Below are 21062 nucleotides of genomic sequence, written 5' to 3' on the forward strand. Positions count from 1 at the left end.
CAATGTAATGTGGCATTTGTGTAGCACCTATTCCCACTGATATGGTCTCAAAGCGCTGTAGGTGAACGCTATTGTGGCACCAAAGTCTGTGGTATGAGAGATTTGTCAGAGGAGTTTAGAATGTGTCTGTGTGTGCATTATAGCCAATACAAAGGTAGGTAGGGGTGGCCAAGACCCTGCTAAAGTCCCATGTCGAGCTGGTTTGTGGATGGGTGTTATGAGGTTATCGGGAGAGTGCGAGTCCAAGAGACTGATTATGTGTCCAGCCAGACCAAACTTTTGTCGTGGGACTTAGCTGCATACTAATAACAGAGGTGTTATGCAATGTGTCTTCAAGTGGCATATGATTGCAGGTGAGTGGCTGTGGGTGGCCATACCTAAGGCTATCTTCCATTTACATGGAGTGCGATATGTACCCAAGTTTTCTGACTGGTTTCTAGTTTTGTTGGAGTTCTGCTACTGCAAGACTATCCTCTGATGCAGCACTAGCACATTCATGGAACCAACATAAGAAATTCCACATTCCAAATCAGAGTTGCAATATAATCCTTTTTGTTGCAAACATGCAGCCCTACAGTCATATGGTAACAAAAATGTAATTAATGGCATGAATAAAAGTAACGCATTTATACCATAAAAGTATGCTGCCTATTTGGGGGCACTTTTGAGCAGCGAGCAGATGAGGACCTAAACCTCGTCTCTCTGCTGTGGCCGCTAATATCGTGTAGGAATATATCCTGATACCGGCTGCTTTTCACCGGAAATTATATTTGATACACGGTCGGAAAGGTCTTCTCCATGTAATGAACAACCCGGTGGATTGGAAAAGAGGCAAGTTCAAGTGCAAATTGGTGCGGAGCAAGGAACACCAAGAGCCGGGCGCCATTTTGCTGGGATCGCAGAACAGAGATTTAATGCACTACAATGAGTGCGCACCATCTACACTCCGGACCAGAACCCCTAAGTATTGCCGGTGACCACTTAACCTGACTAGCAGAGAGGTAAACACTGGGGGACCGCAGAGGGCGACCACCGGCTTTGTTAGAAAACCCTGCCACACAGTGGGACGACCTGCGCGGTACCTAGGGACGATGTACCCCCAGAAGACACATGGTACAGATTGGCGGAAGGGGTCGTCTGAGAGGTGACTCAGCAAAACTAAGAGGATAAGATAGCCAAACCAGAGGGAGAACCTCAGACTAGGAGCCTGCAAAATTGCTATGCAGACCGCAAAGAGGACTTAGATACTGCGCAGGGCCTGGAGCCGAGCACAGGAGGACTCAGCTCGGCAGAAACAGGCACGTGATCTCCGACTGTTTAACAGAAGGTTCCAAGAATGGATTTCTGGCGGGCGGCGGTCGAAGAGGTGACAGAGGAAATTGCACTCCGGGACCATTGTAGGCACGGAGTGGAAATGAACGGAGACAGCTACACGGCAAGACGCCCAAGAGGTAGGCCAACGTGAGGTGCAACACTGGAAGGCACTTCTTACGCGATCCCACAGGCCACAGGGTGGGCACATAATTGGACTTCCAGGGTGTGTGTGGTGGGTCGAAGGACCACAACATATGAGGAAGCAGATTGTGGAACATTCCCCAGAGAACCAAGTGGAAGGTGTGCAGCGCAATAGTGCAGCGAGTAACCCACAGCCATTGTGTGGGGACCATAGCCAAACGGGCCAACATAAAAGCCGAGGACACACGCTGAGGAATAGATTGGCACACACCGGAAGGAACAATAAAGAGATAGTGAACTAAAAGAGGCAGATGACCAGCAAGATACCAGAAAAAGCACGATAGTAAAAACACTGACCAAGAAGATAGGGGGCACGCCCACTGCAGTCTTTAAACGTCCTCTTGCACAATGGTGAAAGGCCAGCAGAAAATGGAAACGTACGTTGGCGCCAAACCCAAAACGACCAAGCAAACCCAGGACCAGCAGGTGGGGGACCCAAACACACCGACAGAGACAAGTGGTGTGACTTTGGAGAAGAGGAAGGCACTGGAAACCGGGATCCAGGAAGTAGGTGTAGATGGCGTCACTGGTGCGGGCGGACCTGGGGAAAGTGAATGACAGAGTGGCATCGGCAGAGCAGTGGATAAGTGAGTTGGTGGAAACCATGCGTAACAAAATTCAAGGCCTCGTGGGGGCAACAAAGACCCTGGAAGATAGAGCCGAGGATGGTGAGGGAAGTTCTAGAAGATGTAATATACGGCTGGTATGGGTGCCGGAACGGATGGAAGGGGACAGCACGCAACTCTTTGTGGAAAGAATAATACTGGACACACTGCAACCCTGCAGCCTCTCCAAGTTGTTTACAGTGGAGCGGGCGCATCGTGTGCCTGGTCGCCCACCACCCACGGGAGCACCACCCCGGGCCATAATCGCTAAGCTACACTACTTCAGGGACCGGGATGAGATCCTATAAGAAGCGCGGAAACTGGTGAACATACAAATAGAAAATGCACGGATCCTGATATTTCCAGACTTTACGCAAGAAGTACAGAGACAGAGACGGTCCTTTGGCTCAGTAAAACAAAAACTCCGGGAACACGGCCTGAGATACATGATGTTTTTTCCGGCAAAGTGAAAGTACTGGCAGATAACCAGTAACACTTCTTCCTTACAGCCAACGAAGCCTTGACCTGGGAGGAATCCAAGTATGGTAAGACCGAAAACCCAGGAGCACAGAGTAAAAGGGAAATCCAATTGCAATGAAGGGCAAAAGAAAGAACAGTAATACTGAAGTGACATAAGTCTAATGAAAACAAAGAAAAAAGGGAGAAGAGGGAAGAGAAGAGAAAATTTAGCAACAGACATTGAGGAACTTTTTAAGTACATGGAATATGACATCCAACCGCTGAAGGAGAGGAGGGATATTAGAGCTTACAGCCAACATTGAGGCCAAGCCCCTGACAGCGGCCCTGCAAGCCCCGCAGACACGAGCGAGACCGAAGGTTCGTACAGTCCAACCAGTATCTTTTTTCTGATGTTCAGTGACTGGGATCTGTCACAACCTAAAACAGGACTTCACTCCTGCAAGAGGAATGGGGAAGCACAGGCAATCAAAAGGGAGGAGTTTGGGGGTGGCGGTTGGAAGTGGAAATAAGAGGAGGAGACAGCGTGATTTTGTCTGTGACAAAAGACCGACAACAGATCAATGGTACGAAACATGATCAGTGTGATCAGGGTGTGACTAATGGTTTAAATATAAGGGTATCTAAGTCGGATAGTGGTGAAGCACGATTGAAAGCGAGAAGGGCAGTTATGGCAACCCCAACGGGGAGGTGGCCTCAGGGGAATGATAAACTAAAGCAGTTTAGATGTCAATAAAAATAGGAACTTGGAACATACGTGGTCTGGGCATGAGATCCAAGCTCTCCCGGGTCCTACAATTCCTATGTAGACATGGAATTCAAGTGCCACTACTACAGGAGACACACTTGATCGACACTGATCTCATGGCTCTGCAAAGGAGCTGGGGAGATATAGTGGCAGGAACATCACTCTCATACTCCACGGGGGTGCTTATCTAGGTGGACGCTAAGATACCATTGCAGTGGAAGCTACCAAGGGGGACACTGAAGGACCCACGTTTATGATACGGGGCACCTTCGAAGGGCAAAATTTATATATGGTAAACTTTTATGCCACCAACACTGATAATGAAGACTACTTCCAAAGGGTGGGTGAATTGATGGGCGGAGATAGACTGGATAGTCATACCTGGGGAGGGGATTTCAATGTTACAGACAGTAACATGGGCCTACCAACAACCCTGATCGACACGCTCCCAAAACAGAATGGAGTTGGACTTGCAGGAATTATGGAGGAGATCACAGAGGGATGACAGGAAATATTCATTCTACTCACCGGTACACGGGACACACTCTCGCTTGAACTACTTATTCACGGGGACAGAGGGCGCACAGATTTTTTCAGATTGAGTACCTGGGGAAGTTGCTCTCAGATCATGCCCCATTGGTTACGTCCTTGCAGTTGGGTCGCTGCCGCCCAGCGATACCAACTTGGAAATTTGGAATAGAGAAACTCAAAGGTAGAGCTTTCAATACAACCTTGAGGGAAGAGATTGTCTCTTTCCTGCAGAATAATGAAGACTGTGTAGATAAGGTGAGCGTCTTATGGGAAGCCCTAATGCAACAGTGAGAGGGGTGTGCATATCTAAAACGGTGGGCATTAGAAAAACTCTGTCCCGAAAACTGAAAGAGTATAATTAGAGTTTTGGAGACTGATTTGGGGATGGAAAAAATGGTGGGGCATGACCTGGCAAACGCTATTACAGTTCAAAACTCGCACCAAGAAACCCTATATAAATTTGACAGGGATTGCTATACCAAAAGAATGCATGGGGACGGCGACAAAGCGGGTTGGCTACTAGAGTGGCTGATCCGGAAAGAACATTCAAGAGGAGCAATCACACAAATCAATGATAGCAAGGGATCCAGAGTAGCCACACAACAACAGATCAATAGGGTCTTCCAAGAATATTATAGGTCATTGTAGTTGAGCGAGGGAACATACTCGGAGGAAGAGGCCTCAGATTTGCTAGAAATAGCACACATGCCCAGATTGACTGCACCCCAGAGGGAAAGATGGGAAGCACCCATGCAAGTTGAGATTGAGAGGGCATTAAAAACAATGCAGAAGGGTAAGACCCCCCGGGACAGACGGCCTCCCGGTAGAATACTACTTAAGAGTACGCCGATATATTACTTTCAATTTTAAAAAGAGTCTATGGGGAGGCCTTCACCCAGGGTATTCTTCCCGAATCGATGAGAGAAGCATAGATTACAGTTATTTTGAAACACTGAAAAGACCCTACTCACTGCGGATCGTATAGACCCATATCACTCTTAAATGTTGATTGGGGAAGATCACAGCACTGAGATTGGAGAAAAGCCTCGCCAATATCGTACATCCGGACCAATGTGGCTTTATAGGGGGGCGGAATAAATCCATGAACATCAGGAGGTTGCATTTTATAATGGCACAGGTCTGGCATTCAGAAGAAGAAATGTCCTTGATGGCATTAGATGCAACAATTGATTCAACCTTTGATTCCGTGGAGTGGGAGTGGCTGTCTAGAGTCCTGAAAGAGAGATGGGACCCCAAATACTGCAGTGGATTCAATTACTGTACGCACATCCCCAGGCAAGGGTCAACATGGGGGACTGGATATCTGTGAAATGGACGCTAGAGAGGGGTACCCGTCAAGGTTGTCCAGCATCACTGATACTGTTCGCCTTAGCATTAGAACCTCTGGCAGAATACATTAGACACTATATAAAAGAAACGGGGATTAGAGTCTGTGGTATAATGCACAATATATCACTATATGCAGATGACGCGTTAATATATGTGAGTAACCCCAGGGTGACTGTCCTGGGCATATTAGAGGTACTAGCCAACTTCAGGAAGCTATCCAGATACAGTGTGAACGAGGAAAAATCCCTGGTGTTCCCACTAGAAACAATGAAACAATGCGCACACAACCTGTGGATTCACTTCCGCAATGGGGGATTCGGTGGGAACTGGGGTCCTTCTGCTATCTGGGAATCACATTTTTTCCACAAATTAGTGGCGACTTTGAGTTTAATATGGGGAGAGCGCTACCCAGCAAAGGGGACTCCATAACATTTTGGAAACCCTTCCGCTCTCTATATAGCCCTGTGCAAAATGGTGAAATATCCCAGGTTGCTGTATTATTTTATCAACATTCCGTATACAACCAAACAAGAAAGTATTCTTTAAAATGCTAGACACCAGCATAGGGGAACTGCTCTGGGGTTTGAACAGGAGAAGGGTGGTGTTGACCACATTGCGGAAATCACACGCGGAGGGGGGGGCTCACCTTACCAGATTACGAGATATACTACTCGGCAGCCCAACTGCAGACAGTTTCCAACTGGGTGGACACACCGGAGGGAGACCTGGAACGCCTATTAAGGGATTTTCCAACACATAGGAAGTAGATCGAACTACTGTGGGACCCGATGGTAAACACGGGAAAGAGCGAGATCTACGCAGTACTAAGGGAAATCTGGAAACAGGTATTAGTGAAGTCACAGAACTTCCATTCGTACAATCCTGACCTGCCATTGAGCTTTGACCCAGTGCTAAGAGGAATATTGACTAATTTAGACTGGTCTAGATTACAGTGTAAAGGGTGCACGACACTGGGGGATCTCTCTGAAGAAGAAAAATTGCTGCCATTCCAAGAATGGGGCCAACGGTAAGACATACCCGAAGGAACTTTCTTAAGTTATGCCCGAATTGTGAAGAGTAGCTGCCCTATTGGAGGGGACCCCGGAAGAACCAGAACACAGCTACCTATTGGAGGACTGTTCTTGCGCCTTTATCTACAGATGAGAGAACAAAAGAAATTCCCAGAATTAGCCGTAAAAGCAAAATGGGACCGGGACATCAGGAAAGAACCGAAGAACAGGGGGTCAAAATATGGGAACCAACCCATAAGGAGTCCAGGGACGCCAGGTTTCGGCTCATACACTACAAATTTAACCACAGAGTGTATATGACACCATCCAGACTTCACACGATCAACCAACATCATCCACACACCGGCTCTAGATACAAAGAGGCCACAGCGGGCTTCTGGCATATGACTTGGGACTGCCCAGTGATCAGGACATTCTGCAAGGAAGTAATGAGTAGGACCAACACCTGGGCCCATAGCAAACACCCGTGTACACCCAAAACGTGTTTATGGGGGATACTACCAGGAGGAAGAAAACTAAGACTAAAAAGGAAAATAGTGGCTTTCCTACTTATACTTGCCAAACGTAGGATTGCGATTTCGTGGAAAAATCTGAGGGGCCCATCGATTCAGTTGTGGTTGAAAAATGCACATCGATGAGGGATGGCAGAGAAAGAGTTGCTCAGAGATCAGACCCTGGTAGACGCAGAAGCGGATAGTGGTATGGACTGGGGGCAAATGTTAAATGTGCTGATAAACACTCCAGACTTACGCCCGCTGTGATGGGAGACATATGGGGATGAACTTAACGAAAACCAAATGCTAGTCCCCAGTGGGAACTGGTCCAGATACAGAGGTGTTGATCTGTATTATGGTTGCCAATCTGATCACTTGCACCCGTGGCGTAAACAGGTGTAAAGACCTCTTATCCCACAACTGAGACTGGAACAATTGAAATGCATGTTGAATATTTTATGTTCACAGAATGTAATACAAAATGCTTAAGTATTCCTATAACGCTTGATATGCTGGAATATTGAATGCATTTGCAGGAATGTGCTAGTGACTGATGCTCTCACTACTTCATCAATAAACAAATTGAAATACAGTAAAAGAAAGAATGCTGCCTATTTCAATTAATTCACAGGGCAATTCAAACAAAATTATTTTGGAAAGGCAAAACTCACCTCTTGCTCCTCAAATATGGGCTGGTATTTCTCGAGTGATAATTTCTTAAGGAGGCCGGACAGTTCATCTTGATGGAAAAACAAGTATAAGAACGTTAGTTTGCTCAACATTGACCTTAAAGCGATCATGAAGAACAATTAACAAATAAACATAGGTATGCTACAGAACAAATAAATAAAGTTGATCGCTCATGAACTACAATGATTAAAGAATCCTGTATTTGGTGCATTACATTGAACACCAGGTGACAGGTAAATGATTTGAATTCACAAGAAAACGTTCCCACATAAAGACTTTTTTTTCCCACATAACAGATTCAACCCTGCGTTATGGTAAAGCCCCTCCACTGGGCATTTAGAATGGGATGGGAGTTTGATAGATATATTGACATAAGCATTATGGGGTATACAGCTATAGCTGTTCAGTGAAAAAACTTGATGCAACATTATAGCTGCTGCACACAGTCTAAAAACCATTACAATTCAACAGTTATTATAACCAAAGCAACTGTAACTTGCATCCCATTATGTAATGCTTATTGTCATGATGCAATTACAGATGGCCGCAGAATCCTAACACACACTGCACTCATCCGGCATAACCACGATGTCTGCGATTAGCGCACCAAAGCCCACTGACAAATATAAAGTGATTTTACTCACTTGTACCTATCTTCATATAGAATCTCTTCCTTTCTCTGCAGGTGCCACAACCATTTTTAACTGCTCCCTTCACTTTTTTCAACCGTTCCTGCTGTTTTTCACCCTCCACAGGATACGGACAGGGTAACTACTCTGCCAACAGTGCACATGTAGGGGACCCATCCAAGTATTGTTTTCATTTCCACAAAGCTTCAGCACTTGCACGTTTCTAGGTATGTCTGGGTGCCTGAAAATGAGGAAAAAGGATGGCCGCAGCACCGACTCCAGGGGCCACTAACACAACCAGCTGGAGGACCCAGCAGGGGACAACAGTCCCATTCCAAAAGATAATCAGGAGGAGGAACAAGTGGAAGAAATTCCAGAGACATGCTGTGGCCGCAAGTTACACTGGGTCTCCAAGAACTTCGACATCCTCCTCTTCCTCCACCTCTGCCCAGCCTAAAAACATTCTGGTTCTTGTTTAATCAACAGTCCTCTGCATTTACTCTGATCGGATCATCTGCAGGGGTGGTCGGGGGGGAGTTTAGGAGTGCCTTTCGAAGCAGCATCTAATATGTGCATGCATAGACCTGCGCCTTCCCATAAATATTTTTATAACAGCCCCAATTCTACCTCCCTCCTCCATTTTTCTTAGTGGTGGTTGTGGAAACAAATTATTAAAAAGGTTTTCTTCAGGAAACCCTTTTCTGGTGAAAAACAGAGCAATCTAATCTCTCCTTTCCACCTTACAAAGCTAAAGTGTGCTAGCTCTTATACTGCTCCCATTATTTTGCGTGGACAAGCAGAATTGTCTGTCAACAGGATGATCAAATTACATGGAATCCAAACATTATTTTTTATACCAACAATAGTGGCTCTTCAAACAGCCTCCTGGGTGTCCCTCTTCACAAACCAATGTACTGTATGCTGAAAATTACATAAAGAGAACAATCCCAGGATCAGTGAGATGTACTGCATCTTTTCAAAAAACATAATCAGGGATTGAAATACGCATCTGACTAGAGGGAGCTGAATGCAGCTCCTGGGTATTTGTCATCACTCAGTAAGCAGTCACGACCTCTGGGGAGCCAGGAGCGGTTTTATAGCATTCTACAAATGTAGCTCCCATTTGAGATTTGAACTATACCTTTGACAATTATATATGACCAGTTAGGTTTTAAAACCTTCTAGATGTGTCCTAGTGCTCATTTAGACTCCTTTGTAAACACACAGATTTCATGTCACACAGGTATGATTGTATAGCAGCAGTTGGCTTGGGGAGCCAAATGTAGCTCTTGGTGTCAAACCAACCAGGCTCTCATCGGATATAACAAAGCGCTAAATAGATCCCAGCAATGTTAAGCCATGAGCATTCATTGCATCATGGCAAATATTGGCATTTTCAACAGACAGAATATAGTAGTTGCAAAGAAATGAAGCCATATCTTTATTCACATTATGTCTGCTTTCAATTTGTCACTTGATTATCAGTTAGGTTTTAGACCAGGTTTAGGTATGGTAGACCAGGGTCTAAATGTGTCCCTTCTCATCGATAAATATTGTTTCAAAAAAGAGCCTCTACACTGGCCATTCAAGGACCTATCCACGGCCTTTGATAAAGTGGATAGGGACTTGTGGGGCTATCTATCGAAGTTCGAAATTGACCAAGATTTGCTCATATTTCCACACAGAACCTTTGTTACATATGGTTCTGCAGGAGAATGTACAACTACCTTTGTAATCAAGCAAGGAGTCCAACAGGGCTGTGTAAACTCCCCACTCCCATTTAATAGATATCTTAATGAGGTAGATTCTAATTTAAAGCTTAACACAAGCGATGTTCCCAAGTGAAATACCAACTTATCCCATGTCCCGCCTGTGCAGATGGTGAGGTGTTATTAGGAAGTTATTACGCACTTACCCTGCCTGTGCAGACATTTATCGTCTCAGAATTTCAAGGGCTCTGAGCGAATGTTTTTTTTCCCCCCCATGTTCCCACCCTCCTTGAGCGCTTTGAAACACTTGCCTGTGTATAGGCGCTTTATAAATAAACAATATCATAGCATACCACCCATTGTATTACAGATGTTATTAGACACATAGTTTAAGTTTATGAAATCTAAAATCATGGGTATTATTTTATCACAGAATGTTGGTATTCTTTTTGAAAGTGTTCTATGTGCATGGTCTACAGTATTTTATTTTGATCATCTTGACATTACATTTTCAGACTCTAAGACCTGGAAATTTCAGCTTGAGTATGTTGCAGGGAGAATGAAAAATACAACATGGGTATACTGCGTTTCTTTATATCTTTTGGTGGTCAAGCGGTAACCCCAACACAAAAGGTATATGAGTCGAAATCTAGTGGGATTGCTTTATATGGAGCAAGGGACTGGGCCATTAATAATCTGGGACAGCTTGCATTAAATTAAGAAAGTTTAAAAAAATCAATATTCGGTGTTTCTTCTTCTGCAGATGAAGAATTATTATATTGGGAAAATAATCATACCCCTATTTCTTTCAAATTTCAGCATGCTCCTGCTTGGTTATGGCTGTCTATCTAGGCAGCAATGTGACAAATCTGAATAAACACATTTTTAAGATATCTTAAGCAGAGATCAAGCACAGGATATGTTATGGTAACAATTTGTTTAAATGACTTTTCCAGATGTAGGTTTTTCGGCTGCTTATTATTTCAAACTCAGTTAATCATTAACGATTCTAAGGATTGGCATGGGACATACTCCTGAATGACCTTCAAACTTCTGCGGACAATCTGCCTCCCTAAAACATGGGGTGAGCTGTTGTAGTAGGGAGGGGATAGAGACGTATGGGACAAGTCAGCTGGATACTCAAGTGGCATGAACGGGAAGAGGTTGGGCAGGTGTGGGGAGGGGATTATTGGGACATTTGGCAGGGATGGGGCTAGACCCGGGTAGCGAAGGGGACGGAGAGGGACAGAAGGGCATTCATGTTGTTTGGTTGTTAAAAACTCAATAAAGAGATCTAAAGAAAAATCATTAGGGAATCTAAACTAATACTAAACAAGGCCCTGAAAGCTGAACAATATGTTTTGTGCCCTCAGATAATTGGGAGTGGTCAGTTAAAGAGTATTTACACCTTCAATACAGTTTAGATCCCAATGGAGAAAACGATCTAACTTCAGTATCTAACAGCTATGCCAAGAAATGTATAACCTACTACAATTTCCCCAATTGCCTTTGGCTTTAAACACTCAAGCATCGAAGAATGATAAATCTATTCTCTGTTCATGTGAGAACACATCCATAGAATCAAAAATAGATATGTTGCTATTTTGTCCTCAGATATACAATGTAAATGTTTTATATTACCTCTTATAAGATAATTGAATTTTAGACAGTTGTGTAGCATACCGTATGTGCACTTTTGATACAGGTGATGTTAATAAGAAAAACAATTCTATAGATTGACATTTTGTAAGTATTGGCTTGTCTGTGTATTTGACATTTTGCAAATTTATGGATTTGATTTGTATATATGAATTATATATTAGAAATAAACTAAATAAACTGATTGATATATATGATGCATTACTCACCGTATTCGTATTTCTGATGCTTGTATCTGATTAGATTCACATGCTGTGCACAGGCCGACATCTAGTGGAAGCTGCAGAGTATTACAGTTTGTTTTTCGAAACCGAAAAAGGGCGTCGACACAGGGCGTGCCAGTAATAGTATCCCTAGTGTGACGTCCACTGTACCCATGATCCCTCACGCGTCTACGACCCTCAGATTGTATTTCTTCTGACATGAGGTAGCATGAGGAGTAGCGTGAGTACATATAATCCAAGCAGATAGATAGAAAGGTAAGACTACAAGGATCCATGCGCCTTCTCTCAGAGGGGAGGAAGGGTGGGTCGCATGTGAATCTAAGCAGATAAAAGCATCAGAAATACGATTACGGTGAGTAATGTATCCCTTCTGAGGCTTGTGGAATCTGCTTAGATCACATGCTGTGCATAGATTAGCGGGCAGTACCTGAAGGAGGAGGTGGGATGTGAGAAGGGTCATGAGCAAATAAATGTCTTAGAACCGCTTGTCCCACTTGTGTATCTGTCTTGGAATGAATGTCAATGCAGTAGTGCTGAGTAAAAGTGTGAATAGAGCTCCAAGTAGCGGCTTTGCAAATGGTGTCAAGGGGTACATTTGCAATGAAAGCCAGAGTGGCCCCAATGTCTCTTGCAGAGTGGGCCCTAGGCGTGAAAGGCAGAGTTTTTTCAGAAAGTGAGTAACACAGCAGGATACAGTTAATAATCCACTTAGAGATGGCACCTTTAGAGACGCGATCCCCCTCACTGCCTGTAGCTACGGAGACAAACAGCTGATCTGTTTTCCTTAGCGGTCTGGTCTTGATTACATAGTAGAGGACCGCCCTACGCACATCTAGTGTGTGTAGTTTCACCTCAGCCGAGCTTTGTGGGTCTTGGAAGAAAGCCGGAAGCTCGATGGACTGGTTCACGTGGAATTTTGAAATAAACTTAGGTGAGAACCTAGGGTGTGTGCGTAAAACCAGTTTATCTTTATGGGCAGTAAAGAAGGGATCTTGCACTGACAGAGCCTGAATTTCACTGACTCTTATAGATGTAATTGCTACTAAGAAGGTGTTTGAGACTGCTTTTGTGCATGGGCTCGAATGGGGGGGCCCATGAGCTTAGATTGCACCCCGTTAAGTTCCCATCCTGGTGGCGAGTTTGAAATAGGAGGGTGAAATCTCTTTACTCCTTCCATGAAGGCTTTAACTACTGGTACTTTCCACCACAACACCTTGTTATGGGAAGTGGTTTATGCTGACAGGGCTGCCAGGTGTACCTTCAGCGAGTTAAAAACCAGTCCTGCATCCAGCAGGTGGAGCATGTATGTAACAATAGTGGAAGGAGTGCAATCAACTGGGTTGATTTGTTTATTCTGGCAACAGATAACGAATCTCTTCCATTTGTCAAAGTAGCAGTGCCTCGTGTTAGGTTTCCTAGATTCCTTTAGGATGTCCATACACCTATGTGGTAAATTGAGATGTCCGAACTCTATGACCTCAGGAGCCATGCTGCCAGGTTCATTGAGTTGGGTTGAGGATGCACTGTTTGACCTTGGTGCTGGGACAGTAGGTTGTACCAGCCCGGACGTTTGATGGGTTCGCACACCGCCAATCTGCGTAAGTCTGGGAACCACGGTTGTCTTGCCCACATGGGAGCAACTAGGACGAGCGTCATCGATTCTCTGTTCATCTTGTTGACCACCTTCCTGATTAGAGGAGCTGGTGGAAAAGCGTACGCAAACATCCCTGACCAGTTCATCCACAGAGCGTTCCCCTGGGAGTCTGGTTGGGGGAACCTGGATGCAAATCCTGGGCATTGTCTGTTTTCGCTTGTGGCAAATAGGTCTATAGTGGGGAAACCCCACAGAGAAGATATCTTCTATGACTTCTCTGTGTAGACACCATTCGTGTTCCTCTGGGAGGGGGTCTCTGCTCAGAGCATCCGCTAGGGAATTGAGATCCCCTGGAACATGTTGCAATGACAGGAAGATGTTCCGTCTGAGTGCCCATATCCAGATTTTCTGGGCAAGCTTGGACAGACTTGGCGACTGAGTCCCTCCTTGCTTGTTCAGGTAGAACATGGCTGTAATGAGGTCCGTCCGGATTTGCACTGACAGATTTAAAAGGTAGGGCTCGAACGCTTGAAGTGCTCTGAATACTGCCAGAAGCTCTAACAGGTTGATGTGATTCTTGGCCACTGAGTGCGACCAGAGACCCTGAGCTGTGTGGTGGAGATGGTGAGCTTCCCCCCCCACCCGTCAGGCATGCATCGGTTGTGACTACCGCCTGTATCTCGGGATCGTAAAAGGGTTTCCCCTTGGACAGATTCTCTCTTGTCCACCAGTGAAGGCTTTGTACAAGTGTTGGCGAAACGACCACTAGATCGTCCCACTGACCACTTGCCTGAGACCACTATTTCGCCAACCATTCCTGCATGGGACGCATGCGCAGGCGCACGTGGGGGACCAGATAAATACATGACGCCATCATGCCCAGCAAACGCATTGCTTTGCGTACCGTTATCTGGCGACCGGACTGATATTGCGGAATTTGCAGCAGTATATTCAGAATTCTTTCTTCGGAAGGAAAGGTCAACCCCTCTTGAGTGTCTAGGATAGTTCCTAGGAACTGTTTGGATGTGCTTGGCACCAGACTTGACTTTTTCTCATTCATTGAGAAGCCCAATTCGAAGAGGAGGCCGATAGTCCTTTGAATGTTTGCTCTGCAAATTACTGGGGTCTCCCCCGTGATGAGCCAGTCGTCCAGGTAAGGGTACACTGGGATTGCCTCCCTGCGTAGGTGTGCTGCCGCCACCGCCAGTACCTTAGTGAATACACTTGGAGCCGAAGCTATCCCGAAGGGCAGTACCTTGAACTGGTAGTGCCGACTGTCCACCTTGAAGCGCAAGTACTTTCTGTGCGCTGGGAACATGGAAATATGAAAATAGGCATCTTTCATGTCCAATGTTGCCATGTAATCCCCTTTTTTAGGAGGAGTAGTCATGCAAAACTTTTGGGGCTTGACATACTTGTTGGCAGGCCATAAGTCCAATACTGGGCGCATTGTCAAATCTTTTTTTGGCACAAGGAAGTAAGTTGAATAAATACCCTTGTTTACCTGGTGTCCCGGGACGAGTTCTATCGCGTCCTTTGCTAGCAGATTGACGATCTCCTCGAGGAGGATCTTCTGGTGGTCCAAGGAATGTATTTTTTGTCGTGGAGGATGGTTTCTGGGACGCTCTAACAGTTCTATGCAGTACCCTGCGGATACTGTGGACAGCACCCATCTGTCTGATGTGATCCCTTCCCAAGCTTGGGTGAAGTTGGAAATGCGTCCCCCTACTGGGGTTGCGTGAGAAGGGACCCTGAACGGAGCATCACTGTTTTGGTGGAGGCGTGCCACCTCCTCTACTGGGGCTGCGCCTCTACCTTTTCCACGTCCTCTTTTATTACCCCTGCCATAACCCTGGGTAGACTGTTGGTTATTATTGCTCCACGGTGTACCCTGCCCCTGGGAATAGTTAGATCCTCTCTGGGAATTCTGGCCGTGTGGGCGACGAAAATTGCCATTCCCTCTCTGATTAGGGGGTTTATTGGTTAGTTGGCCGAGGGATTTCAGTGTTTCATACTCGTCCTTGGCATTTTTCAGCGTGTCCTCGACCGCCTTACCAAACAGATCCGGCTCCACCGGTTTATCTAACAATGATGCTTGGGTTTCAGCTTTGAATCCATACTACCGTAACCAAGCATTTCTCTTGATAACAGTTCCTTCTGCTATCAATCTGCCGGCGTTATCCGCAGCATCAAAGGTTGCTTTTAAAATGCAACCGGACACGGCTCTTCCCTCCGCCGAAACTCATGCCAACTGGCTCTTTAAGGGTTCTGGGGCGGAGTCTATGAGTGCCGCGACTTCTTCCCACTGATGGCAGTTGTAGCTGGCCAACAGGGTGGTGGAGTTGGCAATCCTTGCCTGGTAGGCGGAAGTGGAGGCTACATCCTCTTCTTGGTCCTCATCATCCCCATAGTAGCCCTTAGCAGTTTGTTCTTCCAACATGCCCAAATCTGGATCCTCACAAAAGGATGTCTCTCCTTGATACTGAGAGTAGGGCTGTACATAGAAGGGGTCCGAAGACCATGTTAGTGTTTCAAACCGGGACTTTTTACTTGGAGGCATAGGATCCTTAGAGCCTGAGGGTGCTGACCCGTCGGGAGTATAAGAGAGAAAGTGTTCAGGGTTTTTTGCGTAAAAATCTGCCAATGATGACATCCTTGACATGACCCTGTCTATGTCTATGTCATCACTAGACCATTCTCTAGAACTGGGGATGACTCTTTCTGGAGGTTTCTCTGACTTATCCTGACTAGACTTGGTGGTCTGAGCAGGGGTATTTGTGATAGCAGAAGACTTGGACTTGTCTGTCTGTTTATGAGGAGTGGAGTGTTTTAAAGGTGTGGAAGTAGGCAGAGGTTGTTTTTCCCCCTCCCCGTGAGTGGAAGAGTGTTTTCCCTGTTTTTTCGCCCCTTCGGAGCCTTTCGACGCCTGGCATCGAGGTTCGGGGGTAGTGTCCCTATCCTTCGAGTGTGGAGGTAGGGGCTCGGGAGCCGCCATAACGCGGGCGCCGACTCCTGGAGTGCGGGGTCTGGGGATGGAAGTCAGCTTCGTCCTCTGACGATCGAACTTCCGTTACCTTGGGGAGCGAGGCACTCTTGGCAACAGTGGATGATTGCCTGGAGTCATGCGGCGATCTCGATCGAGAACGCCCAGAGGACGCTGATTTGGACGTTCTCTATGTGCCTCTTTCCGAGAACTCGACGAGTTCCGGTTAGACTTCATGCGTTTTTTAGTAGTGCTGTGGGAAGCGCTTGTGTCGCCGGGGGTCTTCCCCATAGCCGCCCTGCCGGACGACCTTCCGAGGTCGGGGACTTGCGCTCGGCTGTCTCTCGACGCCATAATGCCCTCGCCGTCCGAAAGCACAGCGTCGCTGCCATCGCTGAAGGCGCCCTCCGCTGCCATGGCCTCTTGACGCCTGGTGTGGTGGGCCCAACGCTTTATCGAACGGTCCTTAAGTGTTTTGGGTTTAAACCTACTACACGCTCTGCAGTTCGCCTCGGGGTGGTCCCTCGGCAAGCAGAGATTGCACGTGGCGTGCCTGTCGACCCAAGGGTACTTGCGGTTGTACTTGGGGCAGAATTGGAAAGGGGTACCCTCCATACGCACCTTGTGGCAGCAGGCTTGTAAGTGTAGGAATATATAAGAATGTACCTATATACCAAAAGAGTGTAGAGTATGTCCACCCCCCACTCCCCCTACTTGCAGTGCCGAGGCCAGCGGCCTTCCAAGGCCCAAATCCGTCGTGCAGTTGTCGACGGTCGAATTCTTCTCTGGGCCGGCGTCGAGTGTGGAAGTTCGGTGACTCGACGTTGGGGTGGAGAAATGGGTAAATTTAACAATATTTAGCAAAAGTATGGCTAAGGCCAGGGAACTCCGCGAAATGCTTCCGACCAGTATGGTGGAAAAAAACAATCTGAGGGTCCTAGATGCGTGAGGGATCATGGGTACAGTGGACGTCACACTAGGGATAGTATTACTGGCACGCCCTGTGTCGACGCCCTTTTGCGAATTTCGAAAAACAAACTGTAATACTCTGCAGCTTCCACTAGATTTCGGCCTGTGCACAGCATGTGATCCAAGCAGATTCCACAAGCCTCAGAAATATATATACACACACTCTTGTATGACCATTTATAACTAGCATTTTTAAAATGTCAAGTGATAACATATGCTACCGCATTTAACAATGACATTTCTTCAACTTTTGCATATATAGAGATTAATTAAACTGCACACTGTCAATTTGAATGTTTGTAAATGATACCAAGGTATATTCTTAGCATACAGAAGCACATCCTGTGACACTAAAAAGTAAAACCTAAACATCATTGAGAGTTGCAAAATACACATTATGGGGCAGATTCTCAAAGTGGCACAAGAAAAAAAAAATGCGCAGGATGCATTATTTTTTACATGCGCTACCAGGGCCGAATTAAGCTTCTAGGGGCCCGATAATTGCAAGCATCTCGGCAGCAAACATATTAGCCAGCTGAGCCATCTAACTAGTACTAGATCAAGCAGGCTACACACCACTCTCTGAAGCAGGCACTTTAACATGCAATTAGAATCTGGAATCGCTGAGCTTTCTTAGCTGCTTACGCTATGTGATTTTGAAGTTGTTCACCGTCGTCCATGTTTTGTTAGAACTTGTTACTCTTTACCAGCATCCCTTACAACACTTAACACAAGCAATAAAATAGTCTGATGAAATAGAATCTACGAAGTACATTTGAAATTACCTCCCTTGAGGCCATTGCAAACATGTGGTACTACCCTTCATAAAGAATGTATTGTTCCCCTCGGTGAAGGATGAAAGGCTGATTTATGAATATTAGGCAATGGCAGTTGTGAGAAATGTGCAAATTTAATACATTTTGTATTTGTGATAAATAAAAAAACAAAGCTGGGGACTAGTAGTGCATAAGGCGGTGCAGCTGATAGGGTAAAGTCGCACTTGACTAATGAATATGTCTCTGCAGTGCTCTTGTGTATGTAATGAAGGTGTCACCTTCACGCCATCTTTTTAGAAATCACTTCCATTCAATAGAGACATGGGTGTGAGATGTTTCAGTGGAGTGAAAGCTGCTTTTGATGTTCATAACATTTCCAAGGTACCACACCAGATGAAGTAAAAAGCAAATAAATTCTTAGATAAAAGCTTGTGCACGTTTCCAAACATTCAGGAGATTTGAAGAGGGATCACGATGACCCTTGGCAAAACACATAATGCATAATCAGAGTTGAGGTAAAGTTGGAGACGGTGCATGGGCTCAATGTATTATTCTAGGTATCAAAAGGGTTATACTAACTGGGCATATCAGCTGTTAGCACTTGGTATGTAGGCACAAACTACACACCTTCATCTGTAATGGTTCCACTGCTGGAACCACCACTGCTCTTGGATTGCTTGTGAGATGATGATGAGGAAACAGAGGATTCTGTGTGTCGGCCTTTTGAGGTGGGCGACTGTGACGGCGTAAGGGTTGGAGACGTACTCTTGGATGTTGACGAGTTTCCAGATGGTGGTCTGTTTTTCACATCCAATTTCTGTTAAAAAAGATAAAACAAAATGATAATTGCTATTATGGAGGAGAAAGAACAAGTTACTCACTGTACTGACTATTTGTAGTTCAACAGTCTGCATTTCTCAAACACAAGCACACATGTCAGATCAGTCAAAACCGTAATCAAACCCTTAAGCACAAACAGCTTTTTCCTTCACCCAGGATCCATCCCCATATGGCCTTTCCAATCCCGTTAATTAACTTTCCCTCTAAGCTGACCGCACATGTCCAATTGAAAAATGGCATGCTGAGCAAGTCCCCTAAGGGAGGGGAAATTGATGGCTTGAAGTTGAGTGCAACATCTAGTTACTCCTATATTCAAACACATCTTTCACCTATTCTAGGGAAGATTTCCAAACATAAAACACAACGTTACAGAGTTATGTGGAGCAGCCTAAGTGTCCGCTTTCTGCATAACTTCCTAATGAAGTGGCTTTCGGAAAGACAAATAAGTGGCCTTAGCTACCCCCACACAAGAAGGAAGAAACTATGTCCTCTCAAAGTTCTAGTTTGATCTACCTCCTCTTTTTAAGACCCACTTGTGCGGTGATGCTCAGTCCTCCCCACCCTGAGAGTCTGGAAGTTCTGCAACCCTTACAGATGACTTTCAGGTGGGACTGCCCTGATGCAATACCAGAACCCCATCTACATACCAAGTCTGCAAAGGGACCTAGAACAAGCACCTCTCTGTCTGACAATGGAAAACATGGCTGTGGTATTACTGATTAAGATCTGAGGTCCCTGCTAACAAACCAGTGGGTGGAAAATCTTTACTAGAGAGAGAGGGCCTTTGATTCTTCATCTAGATCTTGTCATCTGGCATCCACAGGTTCCAAATATGGAACTTCCCTGTGACATGTCCCACTTCTACAAGTAGATACGAAGTGTCTCACTTTAAAGATATTGCTGCTCCATCAAGAACTACCACTTTTATTCCTCTTTTCAGTTGACATGGTCTTGCTTATCACACAGGGTTGTGCAAGCAGTGGCAACCACACATGGCTGGGCATCCATTTCTGAATGAAATCTTTTTATTAACCAATTTTGCAAGTGACATCAAATGAACCCAATGACAGACTTCTACAATAGCTGAATAAATTATCCTATTGTACATGCCATGCAAAACATAAAAATCAACGCACCAATAAAAACTACGATAACCCTTCTCCCGTTCCACTACACACCTTACAGATATCCTGACTTTATTTAAGGTTTCAACATGAAGTATTCAAATGCAGTCGACTACTCTAGAGTACATATCAAAACAGAAATTCCTCTAGGCTCAATCAAACCATATTTTAGTAATCTCAGATTCACTACTCATTACCATCAAAAGGGCCACCTTATGCTTGCATTAAATCATCAGCAGCATAACTCAGCTTTTTGGACATCAAAAACAGCATGCTTGGGGGGGTGGGGCGCTTGTGAACCAGAACATGATTGCAGCCTTAGAGTGAAGCCCCTCAATGCGTGGTGGGCCCAGCTGAAAAGGGACTGTTGAACCGCAATAAAAAGACGAACACAGCTCCGGACGGTCGGTACATTGGACTGATTGGATTTCTTCTGCCAGAGGTGGCGGCGGTGGTGAGGATAACTGGGCGAAGCCGAAGGCTGAGGCTCTGGGAGCCACTGGGGTGCGCTCCATGTACGTGCCTCAGGCGCTGAGGAAAGAGCGGTGTGTTTACTGCGGTGTTACAGTACTGCAGGCAGCTCTCTCCTGGATACCCATTGAGGGACGGCACACCCAGAGCAGCTCCTGTGTCGCAGCTGCTGTCTTTGTTCGGGATCGGAAAGCTATGCCCACGGGAAACATAGCAGTCACTGGGAGCACTGTGTGAGGAACACCTGTGGGATCCTTCGCTGGGCTGGGAAGGGGAGATGACATTTCGGACCAAAAAGCAGCGAAAACAGGAATTGGAAGGCAACGTTGTGTCCTGTCCTGGCGAACCGCAAGTAGCCTGCCGGAGAGCCCCAAAGTGCCATGAGCGGTTGGACCGAAGAGGTGAGAGGGTGCATTACAGAGCGGAATAGCCAAGCGACTTTTCACATTCCAGTCTTCTTTCGCTTCTGGTCTGCTGCCAAGGTGGATGGTTGGATAGGTGGGGGCTTGATTCTCTCGTGAGGCTCATAATGGGAGCAGCTGCCAGATAGATACACAGAAAGACATGGCATCTAGAAAGGGGGGAAAAAAATGCGTAGTAGAGGATACTGACTTTTTTCCTCCCCCAAGTGTGCATAGTAACC

At 45.8% G+C, this 21062-nt stretch overlaps 1 protein-coding gene across 2 annotated transcripts in view; it reads right to left on the reverse strand.

Moving 5' to 3' along the window:
* The window catches only part of ANKS6 (ankyrin repeat and sterile alpha motif domain containing 6), a 934279-nt gene that overhangs the window by 306957 nt on the left and 606260 nt on the right, over positions 1-21062 (reverse strand). For both annotated transcript variants that reach the window (XM_069620475.1, XM_069620476.1), the window contains 2 exons: positions 18612-18801; positions 7423-7490 (listed from right to left, as the gene is read on the reverse strand). In XM_069620475.1, the coding sequence (XP_069476576.1) occupies positions 7423-7490; positions 18612-18801 (258 nt within the window). The remainder of the gene's footprint in view (positions 1-7422; positions 7491-18611; positions 18802-21062) is intronic.

This window comes from Ambystoma mexicanum, chromosome 5q, assembly GCF_040938575.1.
Source record: "Ambystoma mexicanum isolate Mex_15411 chromosome 5q, UKY_AmexF1_1, whole genome shotgun sequence".
NCBI classification, from domain to species: Eukaryota; Metazoa; Chordata; class Amphibia; order Caudata; family Ambystomatidae; genus Ambystoma; species Ambystoma mexicanum.